Raw genomic sequence first — 22,267 nt, 5'->3', positions numbered from 1 at the left:
GTTTTATCTTGAGCTTTTCGCAAGGATGGTGGTGTGTCACCTGTCACTATACTGTACTATTCATATAAGACATTATAGGTAATTCGTATAAAAACAATCTTTGGATTCCAACAGTAGGCTACATTTTCCTGTACAAAACATAAACCGCATTGACTGCACATTTCATTCTACAGATGAATATAATTCATGTCTGGGCTACTCCACCCAAAAATGCTTGGTAGGGCACACATTTAACTCGGAATAAGTGTTTTACCCTCCCCGTGACGCCCGCTAAGCCAATAGCGGGCCCCTGGGGGCGGGGGCCGCTGGGCCCCCCCCTGGCAGGCATCTGAGGCAGAGGGGCTCCTCCGACTCAGCTCTTGCCAGATTTGGTGTACCCCCCACCAGATGACTGTCAATGCGCATTTCCCATTGGCAAGAGCGAGTGAGAAGTAAACAGAGGAGACCGACAGGGGAAGAGTGTGTGTATGAGAGAGAGAGGGAGAGATAGAGAGAGAGAGAGAAGGAGTGAGTGTGTTACAGTGAGAGCAGAGTAAGACACTCTCGCGGAGGGGGCGCAAGGCAACTTTACCGGGGTTTATCACTGCGCACTGTCGAGGAGGAGAGATCGCTTTCGAGCGCAGCATGCACAGGCAGATTAAAAAGTGGACTGTGGATCAACATACAGACTGAAACGCCTGATTCACTAATGGACTGTTAGGGAGCACAGTGAGAGGTAGAAGCTGTGCCAGCGTGACACGGAGCGGACACTGGGAAAAAAAAGAAGAAGCTGATGCAGTGGAGAAAGTTACCAACTATGGAGATGCATTGTTGACTGAGACTTTACGAAGTGTCCGGACCATTCAGAGTCATTTATTTAAAGTGGATGATATTATAGACGAATCCCAGTACGCTTGTCTGTCCGGTGATATTCCGGTACCGCGGTGGACCTTAACCAGCTCAGTCGCATAGACGGAGCGAGTAAACCTTCCACGCAACACAATCAGCGGCCAGAACAACTAAAATGTCTGCGCTATACCTTATCTTTTGCCTTATGGTCACAGGTAAGACATGCTTTTGTTTGGTATTATTTGGCATGTAGGTCTTTAGTGATGGAGAGGATGGACCGCGCTGCGTCAAGTCATCCAGCGCGCTGGTGTAGGGGCTTCTGATATGCTGCAGTGCTACAATTCAAGGCTGTTAATTGCCAGTAAATGTTTAATTAGTTTTGAAAGAGTGATCACATCAGGAGGTTTCCCTGTCTGAAAGCCGACCTGGAGCACCGGTGAATAATGGCACTGCGTAACTCGGGCTTGCAGTGATTGTCTCTGTTCTTGTTCAGATTTCGTGTGAGTGAGGGAGACGTTCTTATGATGAGCATTAGGTTACTGATGCAGGGCGCACGGACGGAAAGTTTATTAGTTGATTTTGAAACCCGGGGGACTCGGACTGCAATGTGTGTGTGTGCACGCTGTGTTAGCGTATGGTCGAGGCTGTGTCCATCCACAATAACATCTCTAGTGTTTGAAATTGAGAATGAAATCTAAGCAGGTGGAGATAATAGAGCTGAGAAATGTGGCAGCGCCGTGCAGAGCACCGCATCTCTTTTTTCCCCCGAAGTTAGTCAATGGTCCCCAGATTGATTTCCATTAAACAATAAAACAGGAAAAAGCGAGAGGTTAAGCTTGATGAAATGACGTGGGAATTGGGGTTTTTCTACTCTCTACTGTTATGGTCGGGTCAAAAGTTTTTCTCTTTGAGTCGTAATCTAACATATTCGTGGTCGCTGTGCACAGTGCGTGAACAGATAAAGGGGTGCGTATACTGCGTGGGCTATCATGGGGGAGCACAGTCTGGCGGGTATATGCGTTTGTGATGGAGCAAGGCAGATAGATAGAGGGATAGAGAAAGAGAGAGTGAATGTGTGTGAGTGAGAAAAAAAAGAGAGAGAGCATTTGTTTTTTTCCAGACAGGCAGAGACATAACGCACCTGTCTCCCCCCCACACACACCCTCACCTCCTGCTGCTTTTTGTTTGCTGAATAGAGTTGCCCTGTTGTTTTTGACTCATTATGACAAAATGCTTATACTCAAACTACCCAGTATCAATGTAAACCAGATTAGAAGCGTGTTTTAAGAAAAAAAAGTGACACAAATTAGCTTTTCGAAAAACAAATTCATTTGTGTTTAAATTGATGCTTGTCTGCCTTAGAGAGATATTATATCCACATTTATGTAGAAGCTGTGCATCATATCGAACTAATTATGAAAGTCATCCAAAAATAGAATTAATAGAGACAGAGAAAAAAAAACATCTATGTTTCTTCAGTATAAATATAATCATCGAGAACAGGCAGACTCTCTGAGCAGCTGGTATAATTTACTCTAATAATTTAGTGCTGCAAAGGTCCTGATGCAAAAAAAAAAGCTTTCAGCAATTAACACTGAGAAACTGTTGACTTATCAGCGTTTTTCAGAGTCGTTGATAAACTAGTGTAATTGTATTCACTTTGAGAAAAAATAATGAAATTTAAATGTAAGAGAATGCACAACATCCCCACACTGACATAGATCTTCTTTGGGAGGGAAGAAAGATAGAATAATTAAATATTCTTTTATATCCTTTTAGCTCTTTGCCTCGACCAGAAGCAATGCTTGACTAAAGCTTCCAGCCTGAATCACATGCGGTTTGATAAATGCTTTCAAGATCACCAATGGCAAAGCATGCTTAATAGCCATTTGTTGTGAGTACATCTTTACCTTTCAGCCCCCATTCCACATGGTTTTGTCATTATTCAGAGCTCGGGGGAGGGATATGACACCAGTTAGACCTCCGCTCTCTGACAGACTAGCAACAGCTGGATGAGAAGGGGAGGTAGCCAGACAGTGGCATATTTTCCCTAACCCCCCAACACCAATACACATTCACACACAAATCCCCTCTCTCCTTCACTCACTCACTCTCCCTCTGTGTGTGTGTGAGGGAGTCACACACACACACACACACACACACACACACACACACACACACACGCACACACACGCACGCACAAATAATGAAAATGGTAACAGCTGCCCTAATTAGAACCTAAGAGACCCTAGACCTCATTTATTGTGCCAGTCTTACACAGAGTCACCGATGCTCAAAATTGGTTACACTCAAATGTATTTGTGGTATCAAAATTTAACCACAGCACATGACTTTACTTTGAAATTTGTGCATGGCATATATAGCATGCATTTTTGCATGTATGTAGTCTTGCACAACACTGATAATTTACTTTCTCGGAAAGTCCCCTTGGCTCCCAGGGGAATTGGATTCCACACTGCATCAGTATTCTGAGTAATCTTCAGTGAGCTCTTCTTTGGAACCTTTTTGCTTTGGGTCGCTTGCGTCTCATCGGGCCAAGTTCAAAGGCTGTGAGCTGAGATTACAAGTTTCTCTCCCTTCCTCTTAAGTCGTGTCGCCACTCATGTCTCACTATAGTGTAACGCTGTGGAAATTTTCCACCTTGCTCCTTCTCACAACTCTTTTTTTTCCTGGTTGCAGAATGTGTGACTATGGGACATGGGGACATGATAGCATATCTGCTTAATGGGCCAGAGGTTGCTGGCAGGCTTTCAACATAGATAGAAAGCCTGTTCACACGCATACACACATGCCTCATACATGCGCATATATACCAAAATAAGAACAGAAATCTAGCCCAGGAAGCGATAAGCCTTGGCCAAGCCTTCTGCTCCCCACCTCATCATCCCTTCCCTTCCCCATTACCAGAGATTTGTCTTTTCCTCATGCTGCGCAGTTATGTTTCTGGACGCTGTGGCAGTGTGGCCCCAGAGGTTGGTTTTAGGGAAGTGTGCATATTTCATGAGCTGCCATTCTGCGGCTCTTTGAATTCTTGTGGAGGGGGTCATTCTTGAATTCTTGTAGAGGGAGGGCAATCTTGTTGCAGGGATAAGACTCATGTCACCAGCGTCCTGATGATTAAGCTCACAAGCATCGGGAAAACACTGAGCATCGTTAACCTGTTACTCATGTCACTCTCACTCTGTCACACAAACAAACCCATGTTCTCTCATCTCTCCTCTTATTTATCCATTTTCTCTCCCTCTCTCAATTTCATTCCATTTGAATGCCTCTGTGATACAAAGAGATTGAGGATAAAGTAAGTAAGTGGTAGAAAGTTTGGAGACAAGAATCTCAGCCAGCTGGTGAGGAGTGTACGAGGTGCACAATAGTGCAGACACAGCAGAATCTGAACACAGCTGACTCTTGAACAGAAGTGTCTTGCATTATTTAGGAGACATAGTCATAGCAAAGATATAGATGAATTTTGGCCTACTTTGATTTCCTGTCTATGTGAGGTCTGTGTAATGGTTTTGCTGATGGTGTGAACATTGGATTTAAATTTTCTAGATTCACTTGTGGCTACAAATTAAATGTAAAGATCTATACATTTGATGTAGCTATAGCTATATTTTAATCTATATCCAAGAGCCCCCAGATATGTGTTTTTATTCTCCCAAGAACTCTAACCTGAAAATGTTTGAATGTTGAAAGCTTCTAAATGTTCATTTTCATAAATCATTTGCTCATTCAGGCACACACGCAAACAGACAGTAATGAATGATCAAGATCTTAAACAATGGCCTGCTGTTTCTTCTCATCCTGAAGACATGTCATGCACACATGCCATTGTCTTACTGCCCTTCTTCATAAACAGATATCCTCCCACCCCCTCTTCCCGCACACACGCTTGCTACGTGTATGGAAGGAGAAACTGGAAGGAGAAAGGAAACAATGGGGCTTCATAATGTTGCCTGTCTCTAATCAGCTTTGCCATGCGGGTAAACACAGATAAAGAACTTGGCAGTATGTCCTGAGGCTTTGTTATCTGCTGTTAGCAACTTAACTGGATATGTACGCTGGTATGGCTCAGCACAGGAAGCCAAAGTAGCCAGGTAGCAAACTGTTGATGGCACTTGACCTCTTCCAGTTTTATTTTTACTTCTGCCTGCCCATCCTCTTTTTGTCTACGCTTTCTCCTTGTGTGCACATCCTCACCTTGTCTTCCTCTGGGGCAGTCGGAGGATCCGGGGAGGAAATGACAGGGAATAGGACAATAGAGGGGCCGTGTCAGCTTCCTGCCTTTGCCTGGAGTCTTCTTCCCCAGCTACGGCACCTCAGGCTGTATCATCAGCATACAGACTGGTGGGGACAGCGCAAACTTGTTTACTCTTTTATTCTTCTTTGCAAACATGGTAATGGAAAGAATAGAGAGAGGGAGAAACCGGGATTAATTCTGTGTATGTCATTAAAACAGCCCCCCAAGGGAAACAGTCACGTTTATACAGTAGCAGCTATTTTAAGAAAGACTTGGATTGCATTTATCTCCCCCTAAAACCGCAAGTGTCACTTCCTTCTTGAGAGATGTATCACCATTTCCCAAGTCCCTAAGCCCAGACACCAACATACAACAGAAAAATCGCAGACATACTAGACCACACATTCATTTCTATTTTCCAATCAATTCCTGCCCTGCAAGACAAGAATTTCATATCTCCTGCCGAGACACAGAAACCAACAGCAAATTGAAATTTATCTTCTGCGTAGCAGCAATATCTGTTCCTGTGTTATCTTCACCAGCCGTGTTCCTTAACCTTGTATTAAAGATAGCTCTGTTGGAGAAGGATTCTGGCAGCTGAGAAGGGGCTCGGGAAACAGAAAAGTTCAGTTAGGAATACTACCAGACAACATTTATTTAACCATAGATTCTGATTTAGTTTACTCATCCTGTATTAAATTTTGATTGTCACTGTGTGGCACTTACTTAATAGAAGATCTGAAATATTTAGCAGGGTGTTCTGGGCTTATGGCATATGCAGAAATGACTCATGATGAGCTCACAGAAGCAACACCCTTAATGCGCACTCACAGAGGTCAAGGGCACACACTGGGGCAGAGGATGATAAGCTGAGATGAGTGTTTGGCATCTTCAGGGCTGTTTGCCCTTTCTGGAGCGGTTAGTCAAAGTCCAACTGTCTAATTAATGATGCTCCAGCTCTCAGGACATGTCATCTCCTTAACCAACCAGAGGTAAAAACACATTGAAGGAAACAAGAGATTGCTTGCCTGCTGCTCACTTTATTAGTGATGGAAACAGTACATACCCTTGAGGGACTAAATACTCCAGCCCCCCTACTTCTTCTTCTTCTTTTTTTCTATCCTTCCTATCAGTTCAAACTGCCTGGAAAAGCCAGGGCTAATATTGTGTTAGTGACTCAACAATTAACCAAAATAGTGGCTTGGCTGCGGCTCAGTCTCTTCTTCCTCTGCACAATGAAAAACTGCTCTTGTGTTGTTGTAGGAGGCTGTGTGAGAGGTTGGAGAAAGTGTAGCAATGTCTTTTATTTCACATTTTTCCTACGGGGAATTTTGGACAGGGCTGAGAAACCCGCCTTGGGAGGTCTGTGATTGGAGGAAGCCAATTTGCTATCAACTGAGGGATGTCAATCAAAGCTTATTGATCGAGCTTATAACTGCATCTCCCTCAATGGCAAAACATGTTAATGTTATTGAGCTGCATGGAGACTTGAGGAACGGTGAAGCATGTGGGTGATGTAGGTGGGTGGTGGTTGAACCGGTAGGAGGGTAAGGTGTGTCTCTCTCCTGCTGTCTGTTTGGCCAAAGAAAGCCAATACAGAGATGGCAATGGGCTCAGCATGAGAACAAGGGGGTGGGAGAGGGAGAGAAAGAAAGAAAGGAAGAAAGGGAAGGCAGAGGGGTCAAAGGGATTTACTGCCAGGAGCCTAGCATTTCAGGTAATGGATATGCTTGTATTGGTGTAAACCAAACCTGCTGTTTTTCTTCCAGCATGGCAGAGGTGAAAAAACAACAAAGGTGTAACTGACTGCAAGTCTGAGGGGGATTAATAGAAAGTTGATATTGCAACACCTCGGGCTAAACTAGGTCTCAGGTGTACACATGGACATGCAGAAAGCAGTTGTGTGCACGCATGCGTGTATGTGTCAGTGTGGATGCATGCATGAGGTTGATTGAGGGAAGGTGCATTGTGGGAGGCATTTTTGCCTCTGCCACATTCCTGTGAAGCTGCAGCAAGGAGGGCAAGAACACATGGCTAAGTGCTTCCCAAGCTGGCTGAGGTGAACCTAACACCCCTCCTGGAGGAGGCAGTCCAACCATTGTTCCAGCACATTGCACCCGTCTGACTGAGGCATCCTAGTGCTGTGCTTGATCCCAGGGGGCTGGAAAGAGAACGAGGCAGAGGAGGAGAGGGACTGATTGTTCCCTGCTCAGACTATCCACAGATGGGGCTACAGCACAGGATGCTGGCTGTTTGCTTTAGAAAGTCCCAGGCGTTTGCTTTGCAGCCGTGGTGTATAGAATGCTCAGGGGGATACAGGAGAAGAGAGTGCCAGTGGAGACAACAGCAGGGGAAGGGTAAGAGAGAGTAGAGCAAAGAGGGGAAAGAGAAAGAAAGGGGTAGAAAAAGGACCTTGCCTGTGATGTCAGTGTGAATATAGTGTCAGTGCCAAGAAGGGAAGACAGATGATACAGCCATACAATGATAGGGTAGTTGGGCGAGAGAGTGCTCAAGTCCTCCCCTGTTTCCAAACAGAGACATATAGAGCTGGAGATAATGGAGAAGGGAGGGAGAGTAAAAAGAGTAAGCGAGGAAGGGAAAAGGGAAGGGATGAGATGCAGGGAACTCAGGCTGCATCCATCATGTGGTTTGGTGCAGAAGCCATTTGTACCTATTGTTCTCCATAATTTGTTTTCTCAGAGCCTGCAACAGGAGGGGTAAAGGGGAGAGACAAAGCTACGGCAGCCATTTATTTTTGTGCTAATTACATAAGTGAGACAGCATAATTAGACGTATAGCTAAATAGACAATAGGCTGAGAGAGAGATGCACAGAGGGAGATAGACAGGGAGGTGTAGATGAATTCAAATAGATAAGAGGGATGGCCCGCTCCATTTCACATTCAAAAGTGCGAGGGAACATGTTAAAAGGAGTAAAGGGGATGGAAAAGGATAAATGGAAAGGAAAAGGGAGAGTAAAGAAGATGGGGCGATGGAAGGGATAAAAGAGGGAATGAGAGAAAAGCCCTCTTCACAGACTGCACTTTGAGGTGCAGCCCAACGCTGCCGGAATAGTCACCTCATTTAATACACCTGCTCAGCAGGAGGGGAAAGAGAGATATAAGGAGATGTCATAAAGAAAAAGAGAGAAAGGGCAAAGAAGAGGAGAGGAAAAGGGAGACAGAGCTCATTTCTGCTTCTTCACATCAAAGGCAGAGAGTGGCTACAGAAAGCTGTTTGTTGTGGCTTGTTTGGGAGGGTCTCTGTTTGTGTGAGGTCATGGGCTGACCCGGCCTGCTATTTTGTTCAGGTGGTATTACATTTCAGCACAGCCACATGGCAAACCCTCGAAGGAATCACAGGCTACAAGCTCAGGACGTTTTTTTCTCTGGCAATATTCAGAGGTGTTGAGGCCGCAGGAGGGCTGACGAGGAGATGTAGGTTGTCTGGTGAAGGAAAAAACAGAAGTTTGTTAAAACCAAAAAATGTAATATCTTTTCAACCAAGTGAAAAGGACCCTGTTCTTAGCTTGTCGATGCTGTGCTGCTGAATGTTCTGCGTGTGCTAATGCAGTTGTGCATCTGCTCAGGTTCATGTGTAGGCGATGTGTGGGTGTGTTGAGCTTGTCACTAGTCTTTCAGGACTGTGATACAGGGAAAGATAAATAGGCCCTTAATGAAGCCACTCAATCACTAGCCAGTTAAAACAGCTGACCAAAGATTGAGGGGCAGTCAGGCCTGATTGGAGACCTATTGAAGCCGGTCAGGGGAAGCTCTTGAGCCGTCACACTTTAGATTAGCCATTCACTGCACTATAGACCTCGGCCTAACTACCCTTCTTTCTCTAAACAGCCCTCTGACACAGTAGCTCAAGTCAACTCCCTGATTGTGCTGGGGAGTTCTTTAAAAGCCAATTTAAACTCAGTCCTTTGTTTAACTCCCCTGGAACTCAAGCTGGGACATATTGTATTGGTTGTGTGTGTGTGTGTGTTTAGGGTTTGTGTGAGCTTTCTTTGAGTGTGTGAGGTTTTGTTAAAAGAACTGGGTGTATCTCGGAACTGGCACAGACTAGTTATTTTGGGTGAAAGAGAGTGTGCATGAGAGAAATCAATGGCCCAATTCAACCTATTACAGCCATGACTGTTGCTGTAATGGTGTGGAAATGGACAGTGGTCATGTGGATCTCTTTTATACCTTCAGGCTTGGATCACAACTGAAGCTACGATTCATTTCTACCCAGCTTTGATTAAAAAAAAAAAGAGAAGCACTCTGAGGATTTCAAAGACTCTCACATGATGATGACGAGAAAAGAGATCCTTCTGTTTTGTGAAACAGATGAAACCTCCATTCTGCCAGGTTTGCCAAAGGACAAACATAACACTGAGCTGCAATTTTCCTCGACAAATAATGACTCCTCTAGTCCTCTCTCCTTCCAGCCTTTGCCTCTTTGATCCCAGGTAATGTGTTAACAAGCAACGGGTTCATGGAATACCCATAACATTAGTATGTGTATTTGCGTTGAGGTGTGAGAGTGTGTGTGTGGTTTTATGTGTGTGTGTTTTCACACCAATTAATGAATTGCTTTATATGCCTGCTGAGGTGACGATGGCCTGTCTCTAGCGGGGCGTTGGTTTTTTTCCCTTCTGTGTCAGCCTCAACCCATGATGGCCGGGGCCCTCTCTCACACTAACACATTAATGAGACCAGTCTAATTAGTGCTTGTGGTTCTATACAGGGGACTCAGGACCATTGTGAGAGGGCCTAATCAGGGGACCACTCAAAGATAGAGGACCCACTGCACCAGTGAGAAAGTTCACACATATAGAGAGACCTGCTTGGACTCACACTCAAATTAGTGCACTGGTTAATTGGGATAAGAGAACAAAAAAAAAAAGAAGAAGAAAGAAAAAAACTGGTCGTATTTTCAGATTTGTGGCCACTGAGGTTCAGGCTCCTCGCTCTTTCCCGTTTAGCTCCCTCACTCCCTCCAGTAGTGCTTCTCCCGGGGGCGATGCAGAAAAATGATTTTGCTCTCCTTCATCCCTCTCCCTCACTCCAGATAATTCAATCTGTTCAATATCAAATAATCTCTCCCAATTTTTCAGCCTATTCTAACCTTATCGCTCAAACAGCTACCTCTGGGGGATGAGTCTTGTTCCACCCTGTTAAAAAAAGAGGGGGAGAAAGAAAGGGAGAGGTAGCCCTAGAAAGAGGGATGGCAAATAGCTCTCTGAGGAGTGCTTTTAAAAGCCTCTGTTTGCCATTCTCATGGGCCATATGTGAAACAGCGGGCAAATAGATTGCAAGAGAGAAGAATAGTAAAGGATAGAGAGATACAGAAGGAGATAAAGACGATCTACAAGAAAGGAGGGGAGTGTAGGTGATGTGAGTTGTGGTACTTGAGGTCTGGGGCTCTAACTTGTGTCCCACAGCACTTAACATGCCCCTAGCCATCTCTCCTGGCAGTTAATTAGAATCCAATAAGGTTGCCGCCTGTTGGTCATTGTTCCTCCAGTGTGTTTACCCTTTCCAAAGGCTCCATTCGCTGCTTAATCTGCCGAGAAGCTGAATGTCAATAGGTCAGGCCAAGACTCCAGAGCCTTGAGAGAGAGGGAGAGACAGAGCGAAGGGGAAAGGAGAGAGGATCAGGGGGGATGAAGGAAAGGGGTCATTTCTCTCTCTCCTCTCAATATTTTTCTCTGCCGTTCCATTCTCGTTGTTGTCCCCCCCCCCCTCCCTCTTGCTTCTCCTCTCCTCTTCTTTTCTTCTCACTTCTAATCCGTCCTCTTGATTGTTCTAAGCTGCTTTCAGCCAGCCCCTGGGAGGGTGAGGGGTTTTGGAGTCTGTTTTAATTAAGATTTAAAAGACGACTCCCTCAAGAAGGGAGATTTAAGAGCAGGATGGACGTAGCAAAGTAAATGAGTGAAGGTAGGACAGATTGTTGAGAGGGCTCAACAAATATCAGAAATCAGTAAAAAGGAGAAAGTTAAAAGACTATTATTTAACACACATGCAGGCACACATTGCATACACCCACACATTCACACAAACACAGCCAGACTCTGAGGCATTCGAGTGGCTAAGCCAAATGGGATTTTTTTTTCATTTGTAATCAAGCGGCACAATCTATATAGATTGATCTCAACTTCCTGTGATTCATACCATATCCTGCGAGGGTGATATGGGATCAGTGGTAGCCACCAGGCAAGCTGAGGGAGTTATCGCCACACTCTGTCTAATGATCGATCATCTCGCCAGATGGGTTTAAGAGCCTGTAACGCTCCACTTGTTTATCAGAGCCCCAAACCTGAGGCCTCTCAGTAGATGTGACCTGCAAAGAAAGTCTTGCTTTGCAGACAGAGAACGCATGAAAGAGAGAAAAGACCTAAGAGACATGTTTAAAGTTAAAAGTTTGCTTGTCTTTGTAGTGAGGCTAGACAATGCGGGTAGAAAGTGAACTCATTTCCTTGTTTGGGTGGCAATGTCACCGTAGTGGACACTCTGGTAGACACTTAATTAACAGGCTTATCGCACCAGGACAAAAGGCGATTTCTGTGAAGAAGTCTGGCCATCGAAGATATAGGCACCGTTACCATCTAGTGTTTCTTTACTTCTACCGTACAAACATAGCGTGTGACACAGATAAAATGCGTGTCCATCTGTGTGTGTCGCCGCAGCCTGACAAAAGGCGTGTGCTCTGTGTTTGGTAAAACAGTCACATAGCACACATCTGCCCCTACTGAAAACCGTACATTCTTCATCCAAAGTAAACCCCAAAGAAAACGCTCCCCAAAACAGAGTGCACAATGAAGTGTTTAAGTTCATCAACCCACAGACTTTGGTGCAGCCGGCAAGGTGTTAAAGGCCATGCGAGGGTCAAGAGCCCCACCCACGGCATTCTCTGGCATGATACATCCCAACACACAGCCACCATATGTCCAGGGTTTCACAGTCAATGAGCCAACCCACCCAGCGTGACAAAGACCTATTCACACCCAGTTGACTCTGAGGAAATCTGCAATGCCATGGTATGATTAGGACAGAATGCAGCAGTAGTCCAGCCAGTGGCCATTTGAGAAAAACAATAGGCGAGAAGGTACGGAGAAGTAAAAAGGGGTATGAGGGAAAGGCGTCCATAGACAAAGAACTTCACAAACTACTTTGAACGGGTAAACGTAAGCACGATCTTGCCATCAGCTTGCTGCAGCTCCGTCACTTGCCTCCATCAAAGCCCCCTGAGACTCTCCCAGCACACTCTGCCTCCGTCACTCACAACTCTGTTAATAAGGCCAGCAGTAAACGCCAGGAAAGATATGCAGGGATGAAAGATACTTCCCTCATGTTCTCGCTTTGAGGATGTGTTTCCGGGTGTCAGGGGGGAGGTGGGGAAAATGCAGCTTTATAGAGTAATGCCGCATTTTAATAGAAACAATAAACCCATCCGCTTATAAAATAATATTTTGCGTCCCATTTCCTGTTGTGGAGTAGCTCTAGGGACTTTTTGGCAGACATTAAAAAGCCCCCCACCTCTATTAAGCTAAAGGTATAGAGGGAGCCCATGCCAGAGAATAAAGTGTGTGGAGTTCCTGGGGGAGGGATATATCACACATATATTCTTTCACTGCAGCGATTAATATCCGGGAAAAAAAGGTCAAACTTGACTTGAAACGGTCCAGTATATCACAGTTAAATTCGGAGCCTACATTTAATACATCAATCCCTGCTGTGATGTCTCATCAGCCTGGTCACACAGGAGAGACCCACACTGCACATTATCAAAGATTGATGGGATGTCCTAGTTAAAGACAGGGGGAGGAGAGAGGACTGGTCGGAGAAGGGAACTTTGCATTACCCCTCACCCTTTTCAGAGGTGTTGACTGCAGGTCGCGTGGCCTCTTACAGCTCAGTGCAAACATCATCACCGTGGCTGGCAAATGTCATACCGGGCTTCATTCCTGCGTAACCCGGAGACCTGACCCCGAGATATACAGGGGAACTTGCAAATGCAGCATTTTGAGGTCAGTGCTCTCACTCAAGACGGTGCTGGCTGACTCAGGAAGCTCAAGACAAGGGCTGAGCCTTCCATCTCCTCCCATCCGCCCTCTTCCTCATCCTTCCCTGTAACGGAAGACAAAACAAACTGACAGAACAAACAGGCAGATTATCCTAAATCCTTTTTTCTCGAACACACAACCTAACCATCTCTTATATCCACTGTTCACCGTCATCCTACCCATTTCTTGTTCAGAGTGCTTGCTTAATAATTAATTGATTAATTAGTTCGCTCATTAATCATTTATTCATTAATCATGGCCTGATTTTTCTAGAGGAAGCGGCGCAATCTGAAAAAACCCTGACTTCACATTTCACTCTAATTATGCTCCTTTACTAATCAACGCTTAAGAAATGGAGTTTCAGGAAATTAGTTTTCCCCTTCCCTTCTTTTTCTCAGCACAAAGCAGGATGTATTGAGGTCGGCAGGTAACTTTTTCTTCCCTCCCTTTCTTGTGTTCTGGAAGCTCTTAGTCATCAGTAATTTTAAAGGAATGTTTCAAGTTACAGGAAATCTGATGAACAGAATGAAAATTTGATGTTAAATTAAAACTCGCCTTTCCTCCGCCTCTTGATGAAAAGGGAACAGAAATTCTGGTCACAGACTAACCACAGACATTGATTAATAAATGGCAATTTGAAGGCCGTTTGTAAGAACAGAGAGGTGGCAGCATTGCGAATCACACACTTATTGTTTTCACTGGATCCATGGCTGCCCTGGGAAAGGAGGTAATTTGTTTAATCGCTTTGAGTTATGTTCTTTGGATGGAGAGATGGGAAGATACGGTAGTTCAGAAATATCTTCTATAATGTGGAGTGAGCATGAGGTGGAAAGGGAGGAGAAATATTTGAAACAGGTTTAATTAGAAGTGTTTTTGTGCTGTTGTATTCCTGTTGGATGCAGAGTTCACCACACAGCTCAGCTGCTTTCTCTGAAGAGGCTCTTGTCAGCTGCTGACAAAAAAGAATTATGCATCAAATTAAAGAGAGCTCCAGTGAAATGGAGGCAAGTCGGGCATTAACCTCTAAGCTTTAAAAAGCACACATATTAAGCAACACTAATGAGACTCTCATTGAGCTAGCTGTGTTTTATATTCAAACACACACAAAAGCTCAGCTTTGACTTCAATGTGCCATTGCAGCTTCTGAATGAGGTTGTCTCTCTTATTCATCTCACCAGCAGCAAACACTGCAGACGTGAACAATAGCATAGATGGCCCTTTTACTCTAATGAGATGCATACATTTACAACATTACCACCCTCATTAAAAAATAATAATAATAAAGGGAAAAAAAAGTATTAATTATGAAACGCACTACTTCCTATCGTGAAGAGCCAAGGGGGTCTCCGTTGGGCTCAATTAGGAAGAGTAGGCCGCAAATCCCTAGACTAAATTAATTGACACCCCAGGGCATTAGGCCCAGAGTCCCAGTACAGAATCTATGTAGAGAATTCCTTTGTTTTCATTTCCACCGCCTTTTAGAAAAAGCAAGAGACTGAGGCAATTTTAACATTATCGCTTCAGTGTTTTATGGATTTTTGATCTATTATTTATTTATATATTTTATTTGTTTTGTTTATACAGTTGTCATGTCTGTAGCCAGCAATGAAAAGGTTTGCTTTTTTTTTTTTATTATTCCTGTCTCATCTTTGAGCAGCCTTTCCATCACATGTTGCATACCATTGCTGTTTTATCCACAATGTCAGCTGTTACACACACACCACCGCTTTTGCAAACAGCACAAGAAGTTAATGATTTAAAAGCACAGTAAATTATACTGAAAGCCCTTCCATCTAAACAGTAGTGAAAGAGGTGGGTTAGTCAGAGAGGAAAATTGGGATACAGAGACAGAAAGAGAGAAACAGGGTGGACAGAAAAGGGCTGGAACTGTGACACAGATCCAGCCAGCAGCTGTCTTGCAGTGAAAACACCAGGGGGTAAGCAGGAACGAAATGACAAGACTAGCTCAATCAACATCTTGTCAACACTACTGGCTGATGTGTACAGACAATTTCATACCGCCACCACTGACTCCCTCCCCTTTTCTCTCTTTTTTACATGGCTTTTTATTTCCTGTCCTCCTGCCAGCCAGCCAGTCACTTGCTATCTGTCTACATGGAGTCAGTTCTCAGCTCTTTGGCTCTTGGCTTCAGAGTGGGGGAGCTGTTTAAAAGCTGTGCTAGAATTATACTCAGAGAGATGTTTCTGCCCACTGGAAACCCTAAAGATATGGGACTGTGACAGTGAGTGTGCATCTACAGTATGTGCGTGTGTGTGTGTGTGTGTGCAGAAAGAGTGAGAGGACAGTATATGAATGAGTGTATTTATGGCACATTGTTGAGCACTGCAGCACAGTGACTGCATGAACCATTCACATACGCTTACACATTGACTATGTCACATCAGCACTCTTGGTCTCTCCCCTGGCCTCCCCCTCTTTTTCCTTCCCTTCTTCCTCTCCTTGTATGCATACCACTCTATTACTCTATCCACTGCATCTATTGTAGCAGGTACCAAGGGAGAAACTGCTGCTGCTCGCCCATGCGATCAGCCTCACCGCTGCCCTGATGTATGCAGCGCCCTATTCCAGCAGAGAAAATCTCGTGGTGACAACCTTGGAGACACACTGATTACAGCGTTCCATCAATCCCTTCTCAGGCCCACTCCTTTGCAATCGGATGCTGACAGAAGCCCACCTTTTCCATTTTTACCTTACCTCAGTTTTCCCAGCCTTTCTAACATGTAGTGGTTCTTTTTTTTTTTTCCTGTTGTTCCTTCTGCCCCGCTTTCTTGAGTGTTGCGTTGACAAGCTGACACAAACCCCTGTGATTTTCACACCGGGGATGCAGAGAGCGAGAGAAAGGGACAGGGGATACAGGATAGAGGAGATGAAGAGAAGGGGAGCGAAAGAGCAAGGGAGAGGCTGGAAAGAGATGACAGCTGACACAGAGTCTGGAAAAACAGAGTGATGGCAAAAAGAGCCATGGAGAAAGCAAATCAACAATTAGTAACACCTTATGTAACTCTCAAAGGTGACCTAGATGGCATTGATTTCAGGGATCATGACTGTAGACGTACCAGCGATAAACAGACAAACAACAGGACAGGGCTTGATTGTGGAAGGATGTTGGAATGGCAGAGAATGCCCCGGGTGGGGGTATCAGCAGAGCAGCAGCAGGGGGAGGGGGAGGCTGGGTGGATGAGCGGGTCCACTCTCTAAAAAGGGTCTAGGTCTGAGCCAAGATTTTCACAATGGAATAAAGGCTGAAAGGGGATGCTAGGAGGATTAAACTCCAGCAAAACAGCTCTTAAAAAGCGGTTAAACTGCAATTTGGGCACAAAAATGCAGAATGGGAGAAAAGATAGTGAGAGTGGGTGGGTGGGAGTGCAGCTGTAATGCATGGTGGGAGAGAAAGGATTCAGACAGGCCGGGCCGCATTAAGGTATGAGAGAGGAGGCCATCTGCAGAGACACAAGCTGGAGCTGTTTGCAACGGTCCAAGTCAAAGGAAAACACAGAGGTGCTCACACATGTAGAGCATGTGTTGGGTACCACACCACCACGAGTTGGTGGGTGGTATCTGTTGTTAGCCCCCTTCAAGCCCTTAGAAGTGCTGTAGGAGTCATGGTAATGAGCTTAGTAGCCAGATCAAACATAAGATGGGTGCAGGGTCCCCTTTGGGACATACTCTTTGGTTCAGCTACCTCAGCACCACTTTCTGTTTGTATACACACATACACCCAAGCACACACACAGCAAGAGGAAGACAAAAGAGCCTGACTCAAAACAAAGGGATAATAATTCCATACAGAGAGAAATGGAGCTTGCATTTTCCAGCCCGATTTAGAAGCCTTATCTAGACAAGGCACAATGGATGGCATTTGGGGAAAGGGGTTGTTTATTCCAAGCTTGACACTTTTTTGCCAATTGCCTTGTTTTGTGTTGGGGTTTTTTGTCTGTTTTTCCTCCTCATTTTCTCTGCTCTGGCTCTTATTGTGGAAAACTCACACCAGCTGGGTGCAGGATTGTGTCTCCACCATTGGGGCAAAAATGCAAGTAGATATAGGTGCTATTTTTTAACATTTTGAATTATTACTGCACTGAGCAAATTGTCCAGTCAAGTTGAGAGCACTTATATTTATAGACCCCACAGGACTGGATGTTGCACTCTTTGCAGTGGATGGGAATGAGGACATGGAATGAAATCAGGACTAAAATAGGGACTCTCTGCGAACGCAGCTCAGAGCCTCTTAGAGTGAATGAACATATATGGTTAAGTGTCATTATAAAAACACGGCAAAATGGACAGAGTGCATTGCCTGTGCTGTTACAAACAAGAGGGTCTGATGTTTTATTTGAAGGACCTGACTTTTTGAATGCTGGGTTAAATGGATTTACGGTCTGAAATGCTGTTTTTCGTTTTGTTAGATTACCAAAATGGTGTAACAGATTATGATTGTGAGAACTTGGTAGTAAATGTGCTCTACTGTGTTTGTTAGATCCATATTTTATCTAAAGGTCATCTGCAGTGCCATTATCTTTCACAGTCTTTAGCTTCATGGCCAGCTCTTACACACGCACACACACACACACGCACACACACACACACACACACACACACACATACACATACACACACACACATATACACATACATGCACAGAGTGACTGGTTCAATCTAATTCTATCAAGGCAGATGTCCAGTGGTGGACGGATCATTGCTGACATCTGTCCATCTCTTCCTGATCCTTCCTGATGTGAATGTACCCCTATCAGTTCAGATGAAGGAGAGAGAGTGCAGGCGGTGCCAGGGTCGACGCAAAGCTCTTTAATAGGTTGTGTCCAAGCCGGAAAGGCTGTTTTGCACTTAACTCCGACCATGTGACAGCAACAGCAAAGTCACTGTGTCAAAGTAACTGCTAAATGTGCCCTCCGGTGCCTGACAAGTTGCTTTCCCTATTAACACTGCCCCACCCTCCACCCCCGTTCACACATTCAGATGCACACACACACATACACACAGGCGTAAACACACATGGCACATTTTCAGACAGGCACACACACTGAGCTCACATAGTCGGCAAGAAATGCACACACATATAAACTCAGCCCCATGTGCATCCAGCGGCGTGAAATGATATTCCATTTTGAGAAATCCGGATTAAAATGTATCAGGCCAAATGTGTTTTGACCTTGTTACTCGGCGATGGAAAAGCACACACATACACACACACACACACACACACACATGCTCCTACATACACACACATATCCACACAGAGAGAGCAAGGTAAGAAATAGAGTAAATGTTGCATTTTTTGTGATGAGGACTTGTAAATGTAAATTTTATCTGCTTTTAAAATAACATTAAGCACACCAACCGGTACAACTAATCTATACTGTACATATTTACCTACGTACATTCAAGACGACATGGTAAATAAACTTGCATCCACTGCTGAGATGTTGGGATTTCAAGGGGATTCAAAATCTTTCTTTTCGAATGTGATTCAATTGCAGCCAATAGACAAGCTCCTCATTTTGAGTCTGTTGTAAACACTGAAAGCAACGGTGTGTGTGTGTGCATTTGTGTACATGCATGTGTGTACGTGACACTGCAGCACACCAGGACAAGCCTCTTCACACCCACAGCTCCCTACTTCTTCTGACTGCCTCTCCTCCACTGTTTCTTTGTCTGGTTCTGTTCCTCCCTCTCTCTCCCGTCAGAAATGTATTCATGTAATTAAGCTGCTAATACACCGTCAAAGAATTGTCTAATTCAGCAAGGAGGAATTAAAGGAATCTGGCATGAGTCATTAGCCAGTCGAGATGTTCTGTTGAGCATTTTCAATAAGGGATCCGGAGAGCAATGAATCACTCATACGGTGTGAAGACATTCGCCACAGCACATACTCTGCACTCTATATTTGTATGGCTGCATATGTACGTGTGTGCGTGTGCCGTTAATTGCCATATGTGAGCATGTGAAATTGTATGTGGGTGACGTAAAGAGAAACAATTCAATGCATGTAATCCATCTAAACAATCAACCAGTGCAGTGAATTATTACCCATTGTAAACATTTAGATACTCTGGGCAAGATACTTAATTGCAATCAATGTTTGTTCTGTTGCAAGTACAAAGAGGAAAATCCCTAACCCGCTCTGCAAGGGGAGGCATATGAAAACGTTCAATAGCTCATAAAGGCAGAATGTTAGGGACAGGCAGGCAGACTGTAAAAACAGCATTTTTGAAGGTATGTCGGGAAAATGCCAGCCTTCGCTAAACGCCTAATAGCCTGAGCTAGAAGATGTTTCACTTCTCATTGACGCTCTCAAATTGGCCTCTTTTGATCCACAGTGCGTGACACACATACAGTCTACCTGTTTGTAGCCACAGCTCAATAAGCTTTTCAAACTCTTTGGTAAAATGATGTACAGGGAGACGTTATTGGTGCGTTAACATGCATTGTTCTCTGATCTTTTTCTCTGTTCAACTATCTATTATCATCTCTTTTGGCCCAGATGGAGAGCAAGAGAGAACGGGGACATGTGAAAACGGGTTTTATGGGCAGTTGTCGAGAACCACAATGGTCTGAGCCGTGGAGAACTCACGTTCTTGATGAACTCTCTGTTTGGCGGCTTTAATATGTTGTTGGGTGACAGAGACAGGAGGGTGCAAAGGGAGAGGGGAGGCGAGGGGCACGGTTCAGTCCATGGTGCACCCTGAGATGAAGTGGATAATTGAGTGCGGAATAAACACTGCCAACAACCTCGGAAGTCCCCCTTTCAAAAAGAAAGAAAAACTAGAGAGAATGGAGTGAGAGAGAGGGGGAAGAGAAAAGGGTGAGGGAGAGAGAAAATCCCAGCTACCCTCTGGGGGGAAAGCTGCTATTGAAAAGCTATTAAACTTGCATTTAGCAGGATTGATTGGAAATGAAGAGGCCTATTAAAAGAGAGGGACAAGGGGACAATAGCGCGTCTCTGGCCGCCGTATGTTGCCCTCCTTTCAGCAGCTTTCTTCGCCGGGAGGGGGGGGGCAACCCTGTCTGTTTAAGCGCTCCCACCAAGAGAAGCAGTTCAGGGGGGGCTTAGCACTGCCTGAATAGAGCCCTCTTTATCTTCCTCTGTCCCCCTTCCCTTCCATTCTCTACTGAGCAACAAAGAGAGAAGAAGAATGAGGGAAGGTTTTTTTTTTTTTTAAGTCCTCCCAACTCACACAGACACCCCACTTAGATAACCAACCAACTGCCTCTCTCCCTCTCCTACCTTCCCCTACGGATTAGTTACCTCTGGAGTGTTGCCATCTTCTTCTGCCAGTAGGGTTTGTAATACTCAATCTTTAGCATAGTGGCACAAACAGTTGGAACCGTGGATCCGTATTCATGCTGTGTTTCTGTATGCATCTGAAGGCAGGCCAGCCAATCCAGCGAGACTGTGTGCCATACTTAAACACAGCAGCGGAACGGCGGCAGGTGTCTCCGTTGACTTTCAGCAGGCTCAAACGGATGGGTCCCTAGGGAACTTTAATGGAATTTTGATTGTTTAACATCCATTTTTACAAAAAGCACACTGAAAAAGTGGCATATTTTTCTTCCCAGAAGTGTGTTTGCTTCATGTCAGCAAGCACATAACCATATGGTCTTGGGAAAGAGTTAAATAAGTTATGAGGCGCAGCTGACTCTTCCTCTTAGAAGCCACATTTATAGGGAAAAAAATAATACTTTCACACATACCAGCCTTGTCCACCCTCTCAGCAAATGCCATGAAAACAAGAGAGCGAGAAGACCAGTTCACTGGAGCCTGGTCGCTTAATGCTTACCTCTTTCACAGCCTTTACAATGCAAGTTTCACTTTTTCTCATGCTACATCTCTGCTGGCACTGCAGAAACGTACTTCCATTCTCTGAAATGCCATTAGCAGTATTCTGCGCACCTATATATTTAATATCCATTTGGTGACTTTCAGTATGAATTTGTCCAACTACCTTCATTAAAATGTGGATTCTAAGGGATATTATATTCACATCAGGCTTTCTCTCTTTTCTTCCAGCAGCCACAAAAGCAGCCTACTTCTCCCAGCAGCCCCAGGACCAGGTGGTTGTAGCGGGCCAGTCAGTGACTCTACCCTGTGTCATTGTGGGTTACCGGGGAATGGTGCAGTGGACCAAAGATGGCCTGGCATTGGGCGGAGAGAGAGACCTACCAGGTATTATCACTGACCTCTTATTTATGTCTATCTGTCTCTCTCTTCCTTTCCTCTACTGCTTTCGGTGTGTTTATTGCTCTCTCTGTCTCTGTCTGTCTTGCTGAGATCAATGCCAGGTCTCATTAGAAACCAAGTCTCTCTCTGTCAACCGTTGGGGTTTTACACAAATGAATGGTGAGAGAAGAATGTACTGCAGATATGTCAGCTTCTGCTGCACACACCGAACTTTAATTTGTTGTTTAGCATTTAAGGGTCTTGTAGGAAGGTGGATAATCAATTGGCTTTTGTCACGCACTGACATTTAAATGTGTGGCGGACTAGGCGGAGAGAAGGTGGAGAGGCTTCCTCTTGACCTTAGCCACCACATCTTTATTGTGTCTGTGTTTAAAGGACAGACTCCTCATGCAGCAGCTTTCTCACGTGTTGCATTTCCAGCCTCACGCTGCTCTGCTAACACAACGGCTCAATCCTTGGCCCAGTGAGGTGCTGCTTGCTTTCATTTCTGTCTTAAAGAGCCTTGCCACGTTTCTCTCGCCTTTGTTTGAGGCACAAGTCTGTTCATTTTATAGTCCTTTCATTATGTGTTTGTTGTTGGTTGGTTTGTTTGTCTCTGACTCTATTCTCTGTGCTGGCTTCACGCAGGCTGGACGCGCTATTCCTTAATGGGCGACCCGCTATCAGGCGAACACAGCTTGCTGATCGATTCGGCAGAGTTGGCGGATGACGCAGTGTATGAGTGTCAGGCTACACAGGCGGCACTGCGCTCCCACCGTGCCAAGCTCACTGTACTAGGTAAGATACACAGCTCATGCATGAGCCTCACAGGCAGCCCTTGTGCCAAGGCCTGTAGGCTGGCAGCGCTTGGGAACAATCAGGGGAGTGTCTTCATCACAAAACACAGAAGTACATAGACAAATATACAA

The 22,267-nt window shown here is 44.8% G+C and overlaps 1 protein-coding gene across 3 annotated transcripts in view; it reads left to right on the top strand.

The window, feature by feature from the left end:
* The first annotated feature begins 382 nt into the window (after positions 1 to 382).
* The window catches only part of kirrel3l (kirre like nephrin family adhesion molecule 3, like), a 34,023-nt gene continuing 12,138 nt past the window's right edge, over positions 383 to 22,267 (top strand). For 2 of the 3 annotated variants that reach the window (XM_044359968.1, XM_044359966.1), the window contains exons 1-3: positions 383 to 1,043; positions 21,189 to 21,344; positions 21,987 to 22,136. In XM_044359968.1, coding sequence (XP_044215903.1) covers positions 1,004 to 1,043; positions 21,189 to 21,344; positions 21,987 to 22,136 — 346 coding nt within the window. In that variant the 5' untranslated portion in view covers positions 383 to 1,003. The remainder of the gene's footprint in view (positions 1,044 to 21,188; positions 21,345 to 21,986; positions 22,137 to 22,267) is intronic. The other variant, XM_044359967.1, reaches the window with a different exon arrangement.

Source organism: Thunnus albacares, chromosome 8 (assembly GCF_914725855.1).
Source record: "Thunnus albacares chromosome 8, fThuAlb1.1, whole genome shotgun sequence".
Classification (NCBI taxonomy): Eukaryota; Metazoa; Chordata; class Actinopteri; order Scombriformes; family Scombridae; genus Thunnus; species Thunnus albacares.
This window is presented reverse-complemented; position numbering and strand designations above follow the sequence as displayed.